The sequence below is a fragment of the Eublepharis macularius genome, chromosome 8, assembly GCF_028583425.1.
Source record: "Eublepharis macularius isolate TG4126 chromosome 8, MPM_Emac_v1.0, whole genome shotgun sequence".
NCBI lineage: Eukaryota > Metazoa > Chordata > Lepidosauria > Squamata > Eublepharidae > Eublepharis > Eublepharis macularius.
In genome coordinates this window covers 36,460,455-36,481,867 of record NC_072797.1, presented here as the reverse complement: position 1 = coordinate 36,481,867, position 21,413 = coordinate 36,460,455, and the positions used below count along the sequence as shown (strand labels likewise).

The window sequence follows — 21,413 nt, the reverse complement described above, 5'->3', positions numbered from 1 at the left end:
CGGATTAGTTTTAGAAGTAGTCCATTGAAAGACAAAGGCATTTGACAGTGACTGCTGGATGGGTTGAATCCAAGAAATGTGAACAGAAGGGGAGGGGGCTGTTAGCATAAATCATAAAATATTTATACATTTCTGCAAAAGTTCACAGTGTGTGATCTTGGTGGCAGCTCTCATACTGTTATCAGTCAAGAAGCTGTGCAAGCAAAACATCAACATATTTGGGCTCAACTTCACTTTTTTGTGCAATACACAGGAGTTAAACTGTCCTTCTGCAAACTGAACATACTCTCTCATGGAAGTACACTTTTAGCTCCAGCAGAGCATGTCTCAATCAAAGCCACATACATATTCTTGCTTCCCAGTTATACAGCATTTCAACAGAAAAAATCACGAACTAGTTAAAACCTATGCAATGCAAACAAACTTTTTAAAAATCTTAGTTTTCCAATCTATTTGTGGATCGATACTTAAGATTTTCATCTCACCCTCACAACACACAATAGGCCATTAGTCTTCACATTTTGCTAACAATACAACAAATATTCGAAGACAGAGGTCTACCCAAGGCCACCTTTCTTTGACTCACCTGTTATATTACATCTAAGTTTTCCTGGTTGAAGTTCAATACTGTAATATCTGACCAGAAGAGCTTTCCTACACTAGTTCCTATAAAACTGGGATACATTAGCAAACCCCAGAATTAAAGCTCACAAAATGCAAGGACTGTTTCCAAAAGAGATGCAGATTCCAAACCATCACTGCATAATCTAGATTAATAGGTTTTGATTTGTAAGGAAATAGTTGTCTTTATTCTTTTTTATAGAATTCACATAACCTCTTTTCCAAGACATTCCTTAAATCAGGCACAATCTGTCAAGTAGTTCACAAGCATCACTGAAATGAATGAGAACTTGAAACATACCCTTGCAAAATGCCACTTACATAGCAGAATTTTTGTTACTCCTCTCAGATAACAAAAGTTACTAGAAAAACCTTTGTTACTTATTAATAAATTATCTTAAATATTAATAAATAAGCTCAAGCATACCTTTACCAAAATGTCTTTTACCACTTGGTGACTGTCATTATGTACACTAATGTAGCTGGAAAATGTTTCTCCTAAGAATATATTTCTGTTCAAAGGAAAGGGGAGGGGGAAATGGAGGGAGAAAAACACTTAAATAACACACACATACATGGCTAAAGTCTATTACTGTCCATCCTTAACAACTGCAAATATTTCAGGAACCAATCTACTGTTACGCAGTCCCATCTGTATTGTTCCTTGCATAAACTATGTAGAAGACATCATCTCATAATTGTACAAAAACTGCATAGGTGATGTTCAACATGCAGCCTTTCTGCTAATCACAGATGAACGCTGATTGGAATAAACTGAAAATGAATCCAGCAAAGGCTAAGTAAATCAAGTCATGAAGTACACCTTTAAGACTAACCAACTTTGTAGCATAAGCAGATGCATATGACGAAGAAAGCTGTGGCTCTCGAAAGCAATGCTACAATAAAGTTGGTTAGTCTTAAAAGTGCTACTGGACTCTACTATTTTGCTACTACAGACTAACACGGCTAACTCCTCTGGATTGATGAGTATGATTCAAGCACTATAGTGGACACTTTTGGGAAACATGAAGGCTTATACAATACCTGGATGTAGTCATTTTTCAGCCAGATCACAGGTCGAACACACAACAAAGCTGTCTCATACTGATTTAAACACTGGTCTATCAGGGCCAGTGTTACACTATGGCTGGCAACATCTATCCAAGGTCTCAGGTCAAGGCCTTTCACATCACCTCGTATCTGATCCTTCCAACTGGAGATTCTGAGGACTGAATCTGAGACCTTTGGCATGCCAAGTGGGTGCTATATCACTGAACCACAACCTATGATTTGTTTACACAAAAGCCACTGGTTCCAAGTTAGAAGCACCGATGCACGGCTTCCTAATCTCACTCTCAACTATTAACATATTGTCTCTGAGGAGCAAGTTTTGAAAATAGTTTTCTGTAAATAAATGATATGCTTTTTTCATGAAATAGAAATAGGCCAAGAACTAAAATTCTATATATGCTTACTTTTAGGAACATCTCATTGAAATCAGTGGCATAGATAATATGATTTAGGATCGTGTTGTACCAGATTAAAGTTCACAAAAAGAATGATCTCAAAGTATAGATCTATATGCAATTCTTACCCAAAATTCTGAGGCAAAGTCAACATTTCTCCAAGCATTAGTGTTTCTGCCCCCTTTACAGTAGAAGGATCATCTTTCATTAACTGGTTAAATAGATCTCCTGTAATAATATAAAAATGAGTCAGATATGTCATCTTCAACCTTTTCAGATCCAGGAACTAATTTTACTCCAATCTGCTACTGAGACCCACTTTCAATGTTTCAGCTCTATAAGCCCATCTTCTCTATAGAATAACTAGATACAGAGGAGGCTCTTGGACTCTTCACAGGTGTACAGAAGTTTCTCACTCCTGTATAACAGGCTGCCACAAGTCCTTCTTTGCATAACTTGTAGAAATAAAGATGGCCTGTCCTTCTTTGTATTTGATCCCTTCCCAGCTGACTCTTAAAACAAGAAACCTTAAACAAACCAGGGTAGAGATGCAGCTCACCAACAACCAGCATGGTAGACTTGGGTTCAAATCCCACTTTGCCATGAAGCCCACTGGCTGACCTTGGCCCATCATCATCTCCTAGCCTAACTAACCTTTTTTGCCCCAAGTGTGAAAAAATACAATATCTACCTGTGAGTTGGTGCACTGATAAACAAAGTGGGGATGTGGGTTATACCTGACCAGGCATGCTTGGAGGAAAGCTAACCTATAGTCACATACATGCAGGGTAGTGATGAGGTCCTGCTCTGAGGTGGTGGAATTGACCACAACTACTTCTGACTGCAAGTAGAAGATCGCAACTAGAATGCTCCCTTACGTTAAAAACTCCCTGCAGAGAAAAACAGGTGCAGCAAGCAAAAAGAAGGGATAGAATCTTTCTAGCTGTCATGCTAATTTTTTTGTATTTGAATGACGTTTTTAATGTAGAAGAACATTTAAAGCTGGAATCCACATCTGCAATCTGAAAGGTTGCAATGCCCTCTACCACCACAGGTCTCTGCATCTTCATTCTTCTATTCTACTGCATGTCTGATCCAGATCCAAATCACAGTAGTTGGACCTGAATTGGCAGAATGTATGTGGAAAGCCAAATTATGTTATATGATTGCCATCCTGCAGATCTCTATTTCAAGAATGCAGTAGTCTGATAGTGAAATTCAAATCTCCCTATAGGACACAAGTGACTGATGAAGCATTATGGAATTTTTCAGATTCCAGAGACTAACAGTGCAATTCTAAACAATGTTACCCTCTTCTAAATCAATTGAACTCAAAGGGCTTAGAAGGGTATATCTCTGTATATGATTGTACTATGAATTTCCTAGCTGTGCAGTGTCCTAACTAATCATCTTCCTATGAGATGGAATTAACCAGATTACTTGAATTTTTCTGCACCTCTGTTCAGAATAAAAATTCAAGCTAGTTCAAATAATCATCTTCTCTAATCTCTAGAATGCCAAATTACGGGAACTTTTAAGTTTTACTTGATAACAGATCATCATTTACCTGGTAAGTCTCTCTCTTCACAGGTCACAGGGATATTGGTGAACAAAGTAGGCTTGGTTAATCTCATCACTGTGAATTCAAAAAGCAAATTCAAAATGACCATCAACACAGTCTTTGTAAGGAGCTCAACACAAATCACACAACCTGTCCAGACATTACTTCTTGGCATTCTGAGCAAGATGAAGTTGGGAGCAGAGATCTGGCTTATGTGTTCCCTCCCTGCTCCCATAACAATGAGCAGAAACTAACAAGTGAAAGGGAGGCGCTTGTGTTGAATACAAGATCTCCTCGACCCTACAAGATAATTTTTCACTGCCAAAGAGAAATGGTAAACATGAGTCAAGTAAAATATGGCAGGTGCATGGCACTTGCAAGATACTCTACTTTGCTATCTCATAAAGATCACATCAGTGGGAAGAGAGGATATAGATGGAGTGATGAGGAGTCCTAAAATCCCCCTCTGCCTCCCCTGCAGAAATGGGGGAAAGCTAGACTTGCCATAGGTTAATTCAGATTCATTGTCAAGGTGTCAAAGTCATTGCAGGGGTTTCCTTGAATACCCGAAATCATAATAATGAGAAGACTTGACTTGTTGGTCCTTATAAAAATGTAAACAGAAAATGATAATGATTTTCAAAGGCATCAGAATGGTAGCTAGTATAATCAAATAACTGGTCAAACCACAGATATCAGTCATTTGAGGGCCTTCTGCTTATTCGGTTCTCTTTGTGTTTATACTGAGCACAAAGAAGATATTGTGCAAACAAAGACAGCAGGTGTCAAAGCAAAACACGCACAAGCACATCCCAAATGATTCCCACCCCAGCCTCAGCAATATTAAAATGAAGTTAACGGTTTTAAGGTCATCATTCAAGTTTCCAGTAGCTCTCAAAATAAACACGATGTTCATCAACACTATAGACCCAATCCACGTATACATTGAGTACCTTCTGTAGACCATACCTGGTCTGAAATTCTGCAGGCAGCTGCTCTGGTTTAAGACCCTCTCAATTACTACTAGCCCCATTCCTGCAGATACAAACTCGATGAAAACAGGAGGATAGCTGCACAGCAAAAATAGTTACCCATTACCATCAGCTTTTAGATCAATTCCAAGGACTTGAACGAGGCCCGATGACCGACCTAAAGTAAACCTGATGCAAACCACAAAATAATTATCCATGCTAGACCAAGCGACTCAAATGGGACAATTAGAAAGCTCAAAGTCCACTGCATTAACAGTTATGAAGTCCATTTAATTGCATGCAAGGTTTCATTCAACTTAAATTTATCTAAGGTTTATGAAAAGCAGCCTTACCAAGAAATATTTGATTCTACTAAGTTTTCTAGTAGAAGTCCTCAAGAGAAGTAGATGCCCAATACAGACTCCTAGAGAGTTTTACCAAAGGCAGATTCTCCACACAAAGAATAACTTATATATGAAGAGGGTTTATTACTTGCAACTGTAAACAATATGTGACAAATTAAAGCTGTTCAAATGGAAACCTTACACACTACTACCCCAGTCTCCAACAAATTTCCCTGGAAAGCCAGTTTTGTCCAGTGGTCAGAGTGTCAGACTAACATCTGGGAGACCCAGGTTCAAATCCCCACTAAGCCATGAAGGTTTGCAGGGTGACCTTGAGTCAGCCCCACACCGTCAGAACAACCTATTTCAGAGGGTTGTGTGAAGACAAAACGTAAGAGACAAGAACTGTGAAAACTGCTTTGGGTCCCATTGGGAAAAAAGGTAAGGTACAAAGTAAGTAAGTAAATATATATGATTTCTACAGAATTTACTTCTAAGTAACTGTGCTTAGACTTGGAGAGTATCAGAATTTTAAGAATGCCACAAAAGTGGATAGGACAACAGGAAACAATTCCATGGCCATCACATGCTTCTGCTGCTGCTCAGCCTCAATTCTAATACAAGCCAAGGGAAGGATAAACTAAAGTGTAAAGCAAACACACAATCTGGACTGTCAAAAAGATTATATTACGATGCAATATTAAATTATATCTTTCAAACAAAGCAGAAAAGCTATTACTCCAGTGCAAACAACAGAACTTGTTTATTATTCAGCAATTTTAGTCAAACACTTCAAATACGAATGAGGTAACAAGAGTTATGTGGAAGGTCAATTCATATATGGAACAAGGAGCATCAGTGTTACAAGGGACACTTCATGAAGCAGTCACACCTTTTGGACTACTCAGAACAAAGAACAATCCAGTTTTGCAGAGATGAGTTCCCTTGAGAGGATGTCCAGTTTTTGTTACCCAATTTATACCAAGCCCATACACTAAAGGAATCAACCCCCTAGCCAAAGTTACGTAGGTGACATAACTTCCAATTGTTTGGAAGAGTCACAAGACAGACACTAGCTGTCTTCACAATGGCACAGGAGGCTACAGGGAGTACTCCTAAGGTTCAATGGACAAAATATCCTATTATTATTATTAGACATGCAGAATGAGACAAATGCCTAGGTCAAGCTGGTTAGGGAACGGTTTGTTTTCCAATTCATTAAAAATTTATTTGAATTAAAATATTTCACAGTGCCTGCCTAGCTTTGATCCAGTGTTATAAACTATATATGACCCCATGTCTGTGAACAAACAAGTTCATAATGCCCTCAAGGTTTAATTTTTTTCTAATGTTATTGCCAACATATTCACAGTACAGGATGTCACAGAAAACCCAAATCTGGTCTTCACATCTCTGGATGGTAGCATTACAAGACGGTAGTTCATTGTGCTTGATCATCCTGTTGAGCTTTACCCAAACGTCCTCCAATGTTTGATTATTAAAAGTTGATGATTCAATTATCCATCTAGCTCTATAGAATACATGTAGCTTTAAGTTTTCCAAAATTCTCTGCAGTTCTCTAGAGAGAGGAAGAATCTTGTCTTTAAGATCAGAGTTGGGAACAGAGGCGCTCCAAGATCTCCTTAGTTTCGTTCTTCCATTTGCCAACTGCTCTCCCAGATTGCTTACAATGATTTTGTGATGCGTTGCTTGTATATGCTGTCCAGCTTTTAAATCAGAGTGAAATTCCTGGAGTCCTTCTGTACAGTCATAACACAGAGAGCCACAAATAGTTTCTGGAACTGCAAGGTGTTGTTTCACTTGTTCTGCTTCTTCAGCTGAAATTATCGGAGGTTTTCTTTTAGGTTTAAATGGAAGCTTGTATGAGTGATTTGAAAACCAGGGCTGGAAACTTGGCAGCGGCCGAACAGGAAATTCTTTCAGCGCCTCTTCTGCGATTTTTTGCAACACGGTGAGGTTCTTTTGCCACGGTCGATAGTGTAGAACCACCTCCATGCTCGTGCCACACAGGAATCAACATGTTCTTATTGAAACATTTCTTGGCTTTCACACTAAAAGGGTGACTTAAAAAGATCTTTTCTTCTTATCTGTACAGCAGACATCATGAGAACCGGACCTAGAGCAGAAGTATTGTATGTAATAAGACTTACAGGCAGCTTTACCACCCAATTAAGCAGCATTTTCATCCAGTTTTTGCTAGAAAAAATGTAACAGAATATGTTGCCAAGATATGCCACTGAAAAAAATTCCTCAGAATACTATCTCACTCAGCATCATTAACTGCTTTTCCTTCTTGAAACTCATCTGACTCTGCCTACTAATTTTAATTCAAATCAGACTGCTGTGGCAGCTTTTGTGATAGCAGAAATTAAACATGAGGTGCACCTATTGTAAAAGAGCTGAACTTCAAGACCAACTTTCCACCTGTTTTCTCATCATCTTCTGAGAGAGACTAAAGGAGACTAAAGCAGTAAGGTATTCAGGAGAGGTAAGGGTAGGAGTGGCAGAATGCTGAGAAGACATTTAAAAATAGAGGAAGAGCAGAGGAGGGGGACTGAAATATCATGAACATACCATGTGTAAAATAGAGATTATTTGCACCTTCATGTGCAACACAGGGCACGGTTCCCATCACATGATTACTGACTGAACACCCGCTGCATGTACAGGATAGCTGGTGATACTGTCATAGTGGGGGGAAAATAAAGCCAACACTTGCACCAAAAACAGTATAGCAAGCAGATTATCTTGACTCCGTAACAGGAAGGGTAAAAAAAATTCCCTGAAAGAATCCTCTTGGGCCCAATAAGGATTGCTTGTTGCAATGTTTGCTGAAGACATCCCATTGTGAGTCAACCTGGAAAGGGTTTAGAAATGGGAGAAGATGGTGGTACTTTCCAAAGACATACATCTTCCTCTAAATCTGCATTCTGGCCTCTCTACTTGCTCTCATTCTTGCTCTGCACAGATGCCTCTCTAAGCTGCTGCACAGAATTTTCTAGGTTGGAAAAAACTCGGAAGGATTAGCACAAAAAAAAGGCAGGGGGAGGTGGAAGTATTTTAATATATATTATATATCCCCCATGCAATTTCCCCCACACAACAAATTTTTCACAAGAGTCCCCCAATCCTCAGCAAAGGATTTTTAGGAGAATGCAGAAGGATGCTAAGGGAAAGATAAGGTTTTGCATCACATTCCTGAATTTTTTTCCTCATAGGCTCTTCATTTAGTTTTATTTTCAGCCAACGATGAAAGAAATGTCTTATCCAGCTATAGGGGCCTAAATATAAGAAACAAATTCATTGCAATTGTTGGAGGCATTTTGTCACAATAACCCTACTTGACTCAGACAAAATACTCGAGCTCTTCCCCGAGTGAAAGGACCCAACTTAAGAGTATGAAGCAAATGTGAAACCCCTTCTTCTAACAGTAAGAGCACAATTCTGGAGGGAGGGGAACAGCAGATGCTGTTTAGTAACCATGAAGGGCCACCAGAAAAAATACAACCCACAAGCAACCCACGAGGTACAGAGAAGCCTATGCACCACGCAGGAACTGATCTCCTCTCCTTAAGAATAGCCACACTGTTTTCTGAACTGAGGTGTAAATGAAGGGTGCCGCATGATTTTATGTAGAGATATGTGAACCTTAGCCCATCAAAATTAGCCCACCCTGCATAGGATTGCACCTATCCTGAAGCATACTGTGGATACCTTATAAACTATGAGGAAGATGTTTTTGAGGAGAACAGGCCTGCTTTGGGCCTAAGATACACTAAGGTTTATGCCTACCTAGGCTTCCCAGTTGCCTGCCAGTGGCGGGCAGTCTCCTGGGGGTTTGCCTCATTGCCTACCAATTGCTGGTGACCCAGGAAAGCGCACACCGGGGACGATTCCGGTAGGGTGTGACAACGTCACTTCCTGAAATGAGGTCATCACGTTGGCTGCAAGGCACACTCCTGTGGGTGCATTCGCATTGGCTTCCCCAACAACCCAGGAAAATACACTCAAGATGGATTCCTGGCAGGGTGTGATGTCATCGTGCTGGCCGTGGGTGCGCTCCTGCACTCCACTGGGGCCAATTTTGGCCCCAAATGGACCAGAATTAGCCCTGCACAAAGTGTAAGAGCATGCCTAGGCCAGCATGATGATATCACTTCCTGGAGTGGAGCCTCGAGGGGACATGGTTTGGGGAGGGGAAGGATCTCAATGGCCTATAATGCCATACAGTCACTCTCAAAAGCAGCCATTTTCTCTAGGCGAATGGATCTTTGTGATCAGTTGTAATTCTGGGAGATCTCCAGCCACCACCTGGGGAGTTGGCAACCCAAGGTGAACTCTAGATAGATTTCCCCTAATCTTTGAAGTCAGCTTAGGTTTTTGACAGCTATCACAAAATAAAAAATTCAAAACAAAAGTGAAAAAGGGTTGATATATAGGTCACAATAATTAAAATCAACACGCTGTATTTCAAGAATACAGATGTCAATATTAATAGAAGGGGAAAAAACAAGATTCAGTGAGGCATGATATTGTCTTCAGCTCTCACAAGTTATCTTACTGTTTAATTGGTCTGAAAAATTGCCAGACCCTCTTCTCTTTTGTGATGTTGGATATGTGATTTTTTTTTAAAAAGCATTATTTTGAAAAAAAAATCATCAGCTATGATCTTCAGTTTCCATTAAGAACACTATATTTCCATAATTCTCAAAAAAGAAGTATATGCCATTCCTTGAATATTGTAGAGTTCTTTTTTAAATTAGATGCACATCCATAGACTTAATTCTGATATCTTAAGGCAAGAACATCATCGTTTACACTTGGTCAATCTCGCTGCACATAAAGAAAACCCAACAATCAATCTTGAAGGCGAAAGCATCGATGACTGAATTTTATATTTACAATTCACTTATGTCATGCTAATTGTGTTGCATTCCATATGGCATTATGGACCAATTATTAAATATAATCCTCTGGTGCACTTACTAAATCCACAATTTTTTAAAAAAGCTTATGCCCTCACAAGTTGATTGGATATGATATTCATAATCAGTAAGAGCAAAAGAGAAAATTCTGGCCTCTAGCCAAAGCAATTCAGTGCTAAACTACACTTAAATGACTCAGGTTTGGGTATCTTGGACTCAATCCACAGCCAAACAACAGTTGCAGGGAATGAAATTTTAAAAGTCAGTGGGGGCCCAATTTGGATCAGAACCACAGCCTTGGTGGAGGGGATCCCAAGCTGAAACAAAACCGGGGAACCCTTTCCCCCCTAAATATATGCCACCTACATCTCAAAGCTCTTTCTTTACCACCACTATCCCTCATAGGACACCAAAAGAAAAGCATAACCAACTGGATTAACATATCACGAAAGAATCTGATGAGATGCTGCTAGTTGTTATAGAAGACCTTTATCAAAACTGTCCTTTAAAAAACAGACAAAAAACTGGATTACTTCCTACAGGTTGCAGATGTTTTGAAATGAGCCCCTTAATAGGAGTGAATACAGAAACCTTTGAAGGAAGGTGAAATATACATGCAAGCCAGGTGATCCATTCCAACTTATTAGCTCTGTTATTTTCATTACAACCCTAAATAGAGTTACTCCAGTCTAAGTCCCCTGAAATCAATGGTCTTAGACTGGAATAACTTCGCTTAGGATCGCGCCGTTAGTCTGCGCACAGAGGAGCATAAGCAGCCTGGCAAGGTTTGCACGCCTTTGTTCCACTAAATAAGCTTTAGGCCAGCCCAAACTATCTACTCCTGTCACCAGAAGACCGTGTCCTTCAACGGTATAATATCTGATCCAACTCTCACGACTAAGGATCTGGGATTTTGTACCCCTTTATCCCACTACCCCCGATCACGATGCATAGTTGGCAAGGAGATATAGTACGGTGTAGCGCAAAACAAACCGTTTGGTGGGAAGTAAAATTCAAGCATCGCACATGGGACAGACTTTAGATTAGAGGGAAGTTTGACTTAAAAAGACCGAAAGCTTAGTTTGGAAATCCCTGGCGGCACAAGCTATGGATGGCTTTGTTCAGGCCAATCAATGGGCTCAGAAAGGAGCAACTCCCCTGAGGACTGTGCCGTAATTCAGGGCTGCTTTGACTGAAGAACTGAGATCCAGGAATCAGCTTCGTCTTGCGCCCTTCCTGCCCAGCCTACTCAGCAGATGTTTTAGGCTCCGACAGGCCGCACCCCAAAAGGCATCAGGTAACGAGACCCGAGAAACTGGAAGGATAGAGAGCAGAAGTGGGAAGAACCCGGTACCTTTAAGGGCCAAGAGATGCTCCTGCTTTGGCTGAGTAACGTCCATCACCTCAGCCGCTCCGCTCCGGAGCTTCCCTGTTTACGGAGTCAACCGAGGCCAAACCTCCTCCAGTCGCGAGCAGGAATACATCAAGAAAACAACAACCAGGGATCCCGCTCTGCCTCGGCCCAGCTGCTTTCTGTGTTTCCCGCAATGCAACGCGCAACCGTCGCGGTTTTACAAACTACAGGCTCCAGCAACCCCTCTCAGAACATTTCTTTGACGGCTTCTTTATACTCGCGCGAAGACTCCGTTGCGTTTTGAACGCCCCGGAACTGTCAACATGATACATGATGGGACTTGTAGTTTTCTTGCGCCGTAGTAACGTCGACAGAGAAGTGAGACATGCGCAGAGGCTTCCAAAGCAACTGCCCTGCAAACCGACCTTTTCGATGTGACGTAATTCTCCTACCTAAGGCTCGCTTTGGTGACGTCAACGCGTAGCCCCGCCTTCTCCCGTCTCCAGGGGGACCTGGCTGCAGGAGGCGGCATCTCCTCGGTCTTTATCCTTCCTTGGCCAAGATGGCGGCCCTAAGTGTAAACAAGGTCGGGCCTGGCTCTGGGATGGAAGGTGGCAGCAGCAGGCAGAGTCGGGGGGCGGCTGGGCCCGTCGTCAAGGTGAGGAAAGGGCAGTCTGGGTGGGTCTCGCAGGCGGAATCACTATATCGTTGCTGCTTTTGGAGGCGGGAGGGAATGAACTCCAGGGAGGGCTGCCCCCCAAGCCCTGGTCCGGTTGTCATTCTCTTCTGCAGCACTATCCTACAGTAGCTTTCCATTTGTATAAGTGGACTCCTGGAGGTGGTAACTGTGCGCACAAGATGGTTTCCTCCATCTGTTCCCTTTTATTGCATGTACTCAATTCTCTTCTCCTTGCGTGCTAGGTACTGTGTGTATAGCAAGTGAATGAATTGGTGCCTGCCCACAGGTTTTTTTAATCTACTGAATGGGTTAGAGATTGGAAAATGAATAGACTGGATGGAGTACTGAGAATTATAAGTAAGGAGGAATCTGCCTCTTGCTCGGATTGGATCCTTTGCTTTTCATAGCTGTGCGGTAGGGTACTCTGAGCATGGAAATGCAATAACAACAACAACAAAAAGGCCCCCTTCACCCCATTCTGTCTCTCTCCTGGCCTGCCTTTCATGTAACTCTCATGCAGGAATTCCTCCATTGTAGCCAGAAGTGGTAGAGATACTAAGAATATGATGAATAACAAAACTCATACCAGTTCATTGTTACTGTTTAAATTCATGATATATAGTTCCTTTTTATAGTTTCTTGCATTATTCTTCTCTTGGAATCCTTTCCTTCATAGTGATGAAAGTGAAATAAGGCTAGATTAGTTTAGAAAACTAATCAGTAAATAGTAAAATGTGCTTTGTCCAATGTGTTTTAGGAGGTGGACTACATATCCTAGGATACATAAATAATATACACTCTATATACACTAAGTATGTAGAAGCAATGCTTAATATTTTCAGCTTCATTGGTATAGTACTCTGTAGTGTAATTGTGTGTGGTCTGAACAGAGGAATGAATGCTGTTGCCCTTTTCTCTGCTCCCCTCCAGTGGCTTCTCTGTTGGTCACATATGATATAGATATTCTAATTAATCTTCTCTAATATAATCCTGCCTGCCCATTAAGATCTTCAGAAGCCCTTCTCTGGGTATCACATTATGAAGGTAATCAAGTGGCAGTTAAGGCCTTTGCAATGAGTGTGCTGGGTCCCTAAAACACTCTCCTAAGAAGGTCACTTGGTACCTTTATGTTGTTTGTGTTTAAGTGCCAGGTAAAGGCTTTTCTGATTTGTTCTGTTTTTCAATGTATTTATGTTGTTGTTAACTCATTAGTCTTTGACTATGATTCAACTATTGCTAGTTTTAATCTTCTGTTTTATCTCTTAATTTGCTATCTTATAGAGTTACAGTGATATTGCTTTAGTCTGCTGCTTCATAGTTTGGGTTATTTCTAATTGCTTCCTTTCTACTTGTGTTGGTTTTTATGTAAGTTGTTATGATTGTTTTTGAAAAGCAGGAAATAATTTTAGTATGTAAACTATATCTCTGTAAATTATAGGTTCTGGAATGTGGTGTGTGTGAAGATGTATTTTCATTACAAGGAGACAAAGTTCCACGACTGCTTTTGTGTGGCCATACAGTCTGTCATGACTGTCTTACTCGACTTCCTCTCCATGGCAGAGCAGTTCGCTGTCCCTTTGATCGGCAGGTTACTGAGCTAGGTAAGAATATTTTAAATTGAAATAGTGGTAGCCACAAAGGATGTCAGAATGACAGTCAGATTCTACACCTACTAAAATGAGATTTCATCTTTTGTTCAGAGGTTTTATTGTGTACTATAGCTGTCCATATGATAAGTGTGAAATTCCACAGTTTCAATTTGTTCTGCCAACCCACCATTGCAAGGAAACATTGACAGTGCTCAGGTGGAATCAGTTTCAGAGATGAGCTTCCAAGAGTTGAGCACATTATAAGTCCCTTACTGGATCAGTTCAAAGAACCATCAGTTTTAGTATTCTGTCTCCTGTAGTGATAAGTCAGATGTTGGTGTTTATTTCCTGCATCTGGTAATTAAATTTGCTTTTTAATTCTGAAGTGGAAACATGTACAGCTGCTGACCATGCACGTGACAGTAAAAATTGGTCTTGCTGGTACATGAATATGTGTTAGTAGACTTTTTGTGCACAGCTTTGAGTGTAATACCAGAACAATAAAGCTCTGCTGTCTTTGATCTGGGTAATTGTATTCCTTTTGAATCTGTATTGCAAAAAATGTTTGACAGAATTTCTCAGGTTAAATTTTGTACATGAAGATCCACATCATTGTATGAAGATATTGTATTACCACAACTCTGAGTTGTTTTTTCACCTATCCTGATACATACATTGAGACATGCAAACTGAACATTTTGAAAACGAACTTAGTTACTATAAGTGAAAGGAAATATATGGCTTAGAATATTATGATCATAGTTCGGAACAGGTCTTGAGACATCTTAGAAATGTTCCGGTTTAGGCACTTATTCACATAAGTGTGGCTAGATTTCCTACCCAGAAGTTATCACCTTTTTAGTTCTTACAGTTTCATGTATCTGAACTGAGGTTTAATGAAAACTGCTTCAAAACATATTATTTAAAAATGGCTTATTGACTAAAAGATTATTTTGGTACATTCTTCTGAAATTGTAATTATAATCGTCACTGTAATTGCAAATTTGTAATTACATTGGCAGTTTCTTTGTAGTTGTAAATTCCCTCATGTTAGAGGACATGACACTGTAAAAGCTGTTGTCAAACTGCTGGTTTCTTAAGAATTCTTCAGATTCTGTATTGTGAAGTTAAGTTCACTTGATTGTGGAGCTAGTAATGCAGCTTTAGTCTACAATGTAGCAAGTTCTTATGAAAGTGAAGCCTTAAAGGACAGTTTCCCTTGTTGAAAGGGTGTGTCACAGCCAAGGGCACCCTATCTCTGGGGAGAGGGTTGGACCATGAACACAGCTACCTTGTGGCACAACATGGAGGAGAGCCAGGTGGGGCAGCAACTGCAAGGGAGGAGCCAGAAGGAAGGCCTTCCTGTAACAGGTAACTGTGGAGCAAGGCTCCTCTGGTTTAAATGCCTCCTTGTGAAGGACTTGCTTGAGAGTAGGAGCTGGGAGGGACCAGGAGAGGAGTGATAAAAGACTTCAGCTGAGGAAAGTAAGGAGGCAGTTGGGAGGGGGCTTTGAACAGGCAGTCTTGGGGCTTTTGCAGTGAGGAAGGGACCATGCCTCTTGAAGCTTCAGAGATCAGCAGCTCTCGGCCCAAAGGGCAGCCAGGAGGAACTTTCCACATCTGATCCAGGCAGATAGGCTACCCCCTGGCTTAACTCTGCGGGAAGGGTGCCATGGTCAGGGCAGGAACTTGAGGAACAAAGAAAAAGAGGTCCTAGCAGCAAGGTGTAAACAGGTAGTGCTGGGGAAACACGAGCTGGTAGGACCACAGGGTGGCGGTTACCCTGTGGAATTGGCACTGTAAAGAAACCAAGCCAAGAAAGAACAAGCTTTGCAGTTTTATTTTGTTACTTCATCCCTGACAATGTGGAGAAAAGATGTCCTCTCCAGAAGGGGATGTGGCCCCCGGTCCTGGCCACTTCACAAGGAGATATCAAGTGTTTGCCTGTTTTGTGGTTGCTTGGAAATTTGGGAGAGGCCATATACATCATTATGTGAACGGGCTGTTATACTGTGAAGTATATAAGTTTTATGTCCCAGAGAAATTTATTCATTCAGCTTATGTGATGTTGAACTCATTAAGACTTGCTTAGGAATCTGTTTAGGACTAACATATAAGAACTTCTGGGATGCCTTGGTGCACAGGTATGAAACCCAAATGAAGATTATCCTGTTTGGGATCAGTAAAGGATTTTTGTCTCCCAACTGAACTTTGCTAGTAGGTAGCGATTGTTTCCTTAAATAGGTTATTTGCTCAGAACTTTTTTAAAAATCTGTTTCTGACCTTTCAAATGATTGAAAGGTCAGAAACAGTAGTTGAGTCGAAGCCAGGTTGAGATTCCCCACTCTGCCCTGGAAGATTGCTGGGTGACCTTGAGCCAGTCATACTTGCTCAGCCTAACCTGCTTCACAAGGTTGTTGTGAGGATAAAATGGAGGAGAGGAAAACAATGTGAGCCACTTTGGTTCCCCATTGGGGAGAAAGGTGAGATACAAATAAAGTAAATAAAGAAAAAATGGAGGTGAGATTTGGTCAATAAGGCTGTACATGTTTCCAGTGAAAGAACAACAATGCCCTTTTCCACATGGGTTATATTCCCTATTTCAATGCTGTTGAGAAGAGTCCCCCCCCCCCCCGCTTCCCACAGCATTGTGATGCTTTTTGTGCACTTCCCAGGTTTTCCCTGGCTTTTCTCCAATCTTTCTCAAGCTGCTTTGCTGCAAAGTTTTGAGAAAGATTGCTGTAAAGCCTGGATGGCTGCCATGTGAGTGGGAAAATTTGGATTTTCCTGGTCTCACCCACATGACAGCCACTTTCCCTGCCCCATCCCTGAGGCAACCTTTCCCCTGTCACCGAGGCTTTTTAAATCAGCAATTAAATATTGCTATAATATTATAACAATATGTTTTGGGGTGCTCTGACTTATCAGTGTTCATTTTTTAAAGAAGTAAATTTATAATCCCCTTTAGTTGCGATGGTGTGCCTTTTGACTTAGGGAATATGTTCTGACTGCAATGTCGTCACTCACTGATGAGTCAAAGAGGAATGTTTGTCTAACAAGTGACTTGTATTCTGTAATCAATGGGCTCAGTATTCACTCTGCGGTTTCCCATATAATGCTGCCTTGTTTCTGATCTGCACACTCCCTAAAATTCAAGCTTGATGCCGTTTCTGAGAAGAGGCTGCCAAACTGCATGTGGGTTTTGAAGTTCAGAATTTGCAACTAGTTTCTTGTATAAGACATCTATGAGATCCAATATGTGCAGCCTATGGAAGAAAAAACATTTGTGTGAAGAAACTGAAAATGTTCAGTGAGAATGGCTAATGCATATGATGTTATAAATTAATATAGGCTGTATCAGTGCTGACATTTCTTTTTATGTGCCAATCCATCACCGTGTGAAAATCTCGATGCCCATGAAGTATTTGTTTTGGCTTATAAAATATTTGTGTAAACAAATTGAAGCCTACAGAGATGCTATTTGAATTAAGTTATTACTAATTAGATAGAACCAATGTATTTATGGATCTAGCTGAAGAAGGTCAGAGTTCTTATACTCCATTAATTAATTCTCTCTCTCTCTCTCTCAAATCAATGTCACTTAGAAGTGCTGAACATATCTGGGGTGTGCCAAACTGAGATGAACTTGTATTATGTACAGTATTTGGTTTTTTCTTGAAAAATGTTTTATTAAAATTAACTGCACTTGATAAATTCATATTTGAAAGATCTAATCAAGCATAATTGCTGCCTTTTAGTTAAAATATAATTGAAATTCTTCAATAAAAATACCAAGCTGTCAGTGATGAAATGACTATTCTTCAAGATTTAATTCAAGGTTGTTAATGAGCTTTGTACTAATGAGTGGCAAAAACATTATTTTGTAATTGAGCTATTAAATCCAGATTGCACAAACAGCATATTTACTTCTAAGACTTTTTAAAAAAATGCTGCTTCTTGTCTGCTTATTTGTAATCATAGGTCAAGTAAATATTTTTAATAGTGGAGTGAAATAGAACAGGATGATATGAGAATCTGTCATGGGTGGAACAACTAATGAAAATCAATCTACTACTGAATGCTCTATTTAGATAGAGGGAAAGCTAAATATTAATTAAGCCAAGCTGATGTTTTTAATATTAATAATCCATTGGTAAAGACTTTACAATTGATATGGGCGAGCTTGTAGAAAGAAAGCTGCATGTATAATTTATAAATACTTAAGAGACAATAGGGTAATATTGGAAGAAGAAAAGGTAGAGAAAATTAATAGACTATATTTTTCAATTTCTCCAAATGAACTTGAATGCTCAGAGTGGTTGAAGTGGGGGTTCCTAGTAGTCTCCTCTACAGGCACTGATTAGGCCTTCAGCTGTTTAGGTTTTGCTTGCTATCACTGGCATTAAAAAACAGCTTATACGAGGTTCCCCTGGTGGATTCCGGAGGGAATGGACGTGTTCTGAGGGAGCTCCGACCTCCTGAACCCTATACCCCTATAAAATCGCTACAACGGACCTTTAAAAAGTATTGATATGCAAAAACAAATCGCAAAGAAAAAGAAATTGCATTCGAAAGTTGTAAAAAAGACGCAGGCTGGGAGCCAAGAAAAGCGGGTGAACAACTTAAAATGGCTGACAAAAGAGCGGCAATTACTGAGGGGCAAGTAAATACCTCAAATTTTACTCTTGATCCCCAACTACAGTTCTTAGAACAGAGGCTCTCTAATCATATGGCCAAATTGCTAGAACCTCTGGCGAACCAGCTATCTGAAATAAAACTTGAACTAAATAAAACAAATAAGAAGTCTGAAATGGCTTTAAACATTGAGTCAGGAACCACAGAGAGATATACAGGACTTGCAGAGGCTGACAGAATCTCACCAAGAGAGGCTGCTGGGTCTTGAGATTAGAGCCCGGCAGGGAAATTTGAAGATAAGGGGGGTAGAGGAATCGTTTGCCACAAATGAAAATATGAAGGAAAAATTGACAGCTTGGCTTACAGAATACTTCAAGTTGGGAGAGGTCCCCCCCCCCCCCACACTTTATCAGGAAAGCTTACAGGATTGGCACAGAAAGATTTTACAGGAATAAGCCAAGCCCGAGAGACATCATCATCGACTTCTCAGGGGACTATATGAGGATGAAAGTGCTTTATGAAGCAAGACGTAGGGGATCTATTCCCCTGCAAGGTATCTCAATCTACATATATGAAGATCTGCCCAAAGAGGCTCTGATGAAACGCAAAGAAATGAAGCCCATCACTGAAGCCCTTCGAAAATCAAATATAAGATATAAATGGCTGAACAGCAGGGTGTTGGTAATCATTCAAGGCAAACACTACACGGCCTCAGACACTGACACGGGAGTGGAACTTCTCTCAGCCCTGGGAATTGAGTCTCCTATGGAAGTTGGTAAAGTCAGCAATAAGAGAAAGTCACCGTCGACGCCATCGCCAGACAAAGGGAGCAAGATACCGATAAGAGAGACCTGAAGATGGCTTACGCGTGCTGCTATGCAATGAATTAATAATAACACTTTGTGATTTGTTTATGGTTCGGGTAGCTAATTAATTATTAAAGCAGGTGTGATTACGGGGGGGGGGAGATAGAGTTCTATTAAGGTAGCTCTGTTTTTGTTTTTTTAGTAGCTCAACAACTTTGGGAGTATTAACATCTTTCCCAAAACTAGATTGACACTCTAGGTAAAAGAGCTACTGTTGGGGGAATTAGGTGGTAACTTGTATATACAGTCGTTCAGGGGTATTTTTATTTGGGCAGCTTTATTTTTGGTTTGTTCAATCAAAGGAAAGATTTCTTTACTTAAAGAGTTTGAACTGACTTGAGGGTGGGGGTGAGGGGGGGAATTGAAATCTACTGCATACGAGACACTGAATTAATTAGCCTGTTCATACTAGGTTGCAATTGATTCGTATTAATAATAATTATCAAAGGGGGATTATTATAAGATAAATCTCAGTGTTTAATATATTGATTTTTACTTGAGGGTATAAAAGTGATTTTAGGGCAGTAGGGAGGGGGGAGTTGGAGTAGACATACAATAAGGCTTTGTAAATACTTATTAGATTTTAAAAATTTCTGCTTGATTTATTCTAAACTTGATTATTTACTAGTAGTTGTAACTTGATTATCAGACATGTTTAATACATTAAATTAATTTTAAGGCAAAAGGGAGGGAGGGTGGGGGGGAAGTTACAGCTTATAATATACATAATATTGAATTAGTTTACCAGGTGACGTTGGTGTGCTATAGATTCATATTGATATAACTTGATTGAGAGTAATAGTTGTTGGGGATTGGCTTTGTATCTACATAGAAGGGAAGAATAGAAAGAAGGAAAAACTTGCTAAATTTACTTGTGACATCTGTAAATAAGTTCACATTGAGGGATCTTTAGGGCTCAATTGTATTAGTCACTTTACTTCAATTCATTGATTATAGCTGAAGCTAGTTAAGAGGATACAAGCTTTAATTAGGTATACCTTTTCAAAGGGTGTTGCAGGATTCATTTAAAAATAATCCCTGGTGTGGTGGCCTAGCAACAAAAACAGTTGTGCTTAACTACTTGAAATACTAATATATACATATTATACGGTTGTATCATATTTTATAGTAACTGAGGTACCCCAAATAGAGTAAAAATGTGTTCTAAACTCAAAGCTGTTTCACTGAATGTTAGAGGACTGGGAAATCCAGTAAAACGAAAGAGTCCTATCACATCTAACCAAAATCAGTTCTCAAATTGTCTTTTTGCAGGAAACTCACTTTCGAATTAATAATTCTGGTATGCTGAAGGCAAATTGGATCCAATCCCAGTACCATGCTGAGGGTAATTCTAAATCAAGGGGCATTGCTATTTTGATTTTGAGAGCACTTCCATTCCAACATAAGAAAACAGTAAAAGACCCAAAAGGCAGGTATATATTTATGAAAGGAATGATAAGAGATCAGATGTACACACTTGCCTCTCTGTATGCACACAATATAAATCAATTGAACTTCATAGAGGATACTATTAATAAGCTAATGAAGTTTCAAGAAGGGCACCTGATTGCGGGAGAAGATCTTAATTACATTGTTGATTATAAACTAGACAAATCAAATTTTGGGAGGAAGCTAAAATTAACAAAGAAATCAAAGTTGGACTCTATATTTCAAGCTCACCACCTGACTAACATTTGGAGGTTACATCATAAAGGAGAGAGAGATTATACATATTATTCACAGAGACATGACACATATACGCGCATTGACTATATTTCAATTTCGGATTCCCTAATTGATAAAACTCTTGATTGTGAAATTGAATCTAATGTGATCTCAGACCACTCTTCGGTCACATTAACAATCTCTCTGGATCCACACACACAAAAATCTAAACAATGGTGTTTTCCACGACACCTATTAAAAAATCAACACACAGCTGGAGAGAGAGAGAGAATAATAGAAACTGTAATTGCAGATAATATCTCAGATGACATAGAGGCTAATATTATGTGTGACACGATAAAAACTGTAACTAGGGGTCATATCATAGCCCTTTCAGCTAGAGTTAATAAAGAAACATTAAAAAGGAGACAAGAATTGGTAGAAGAAATTAGGAGGTTAGAAAATCATCATAAGGCATTGGGTAGTAAAAAAACATACCAACAATTACTTGCCCAGAGGAAAATACTAGAAGCCCTGGACATTGATAATATCCATAAACAATTGTTACTAATCAAACAAAAGCACTGGCTTAATACGCCTAAGGCTTTACGCCTACTCTCTAATAGGATCAAACAGAAAAGGGCTAAAACTATTGTGCATTCTGTGCTAGATAATGATAACAAAATACAGTATGACGCACAACTGCTACTTCAGGT

The 21,413-nt window shown here is 39.9% G+C and overlaps 2 protein-coding genes across 5 annotated transcripts in view; one reads left to right on the top strand and one right to left on the bottom strand.

Annotated features, from left to right (window-relative positions):
• TRAPPC13 (trafficking protein particle complex subunit 13) overlaps positions 1-11,632 on the bottom strand; it is a 31,851-nt gene extending 20,219 nt beyond the window's left edge. For 2 of the 4 annotated variants that reach the window (XM_054987509.1, XM_054987510.1), the window contains exons 1-4: positions 11,264-11,631; positions 3,655-3,723; positions 2,216-2,315; positions 1,049-1,133 (exon numbers count right to left, since the gene is read on the bottom strand). In XM_054987509.1, coding sequence (XP_054843484.1) covers positions 1,049-1,133; positions 2,216-2,315; positions 3,655-3,723; positions 11,264-11,309 — 300 coding nt within the window. In that variant the 5' untranslated portion in view covers positions 11,310-11,631. Of the gene's footprint in view, positions 1-1,048; positions 1,134-2,215; positions 2,316-3,654; positions 3,724-11,263 lie in introns of all 4 variants that reach the window. The other 2 variants (XM_054987511.1, XM_054987508.1) reach the window with 2 other exon arrangements.
• A 42-nt stretch (positions 11,633-11,674) lies between these two features.
• TRIM23 (tripartite motif containing 23) overlaps positions 11,675-21,413 on the top strand; it is a 29,002-nt gene continuing 19,263 nt past the window's right edge. Inside the window, exons 1-2 of the mRNA XM_054987507.1 lie at positions 11,675-11,921; positions 13,381-13,543. Coding sequence (XP_054843482.1) covers positions 11,826-11,921; positions 13,381-13,543 — 259 coding nt within the window. The 5' untranslated portion in view covers positions 11,675-11,825. The remainder of the gene's footprint in view (positions 11,922-13,380; positions 13,544-21,413) is intronic.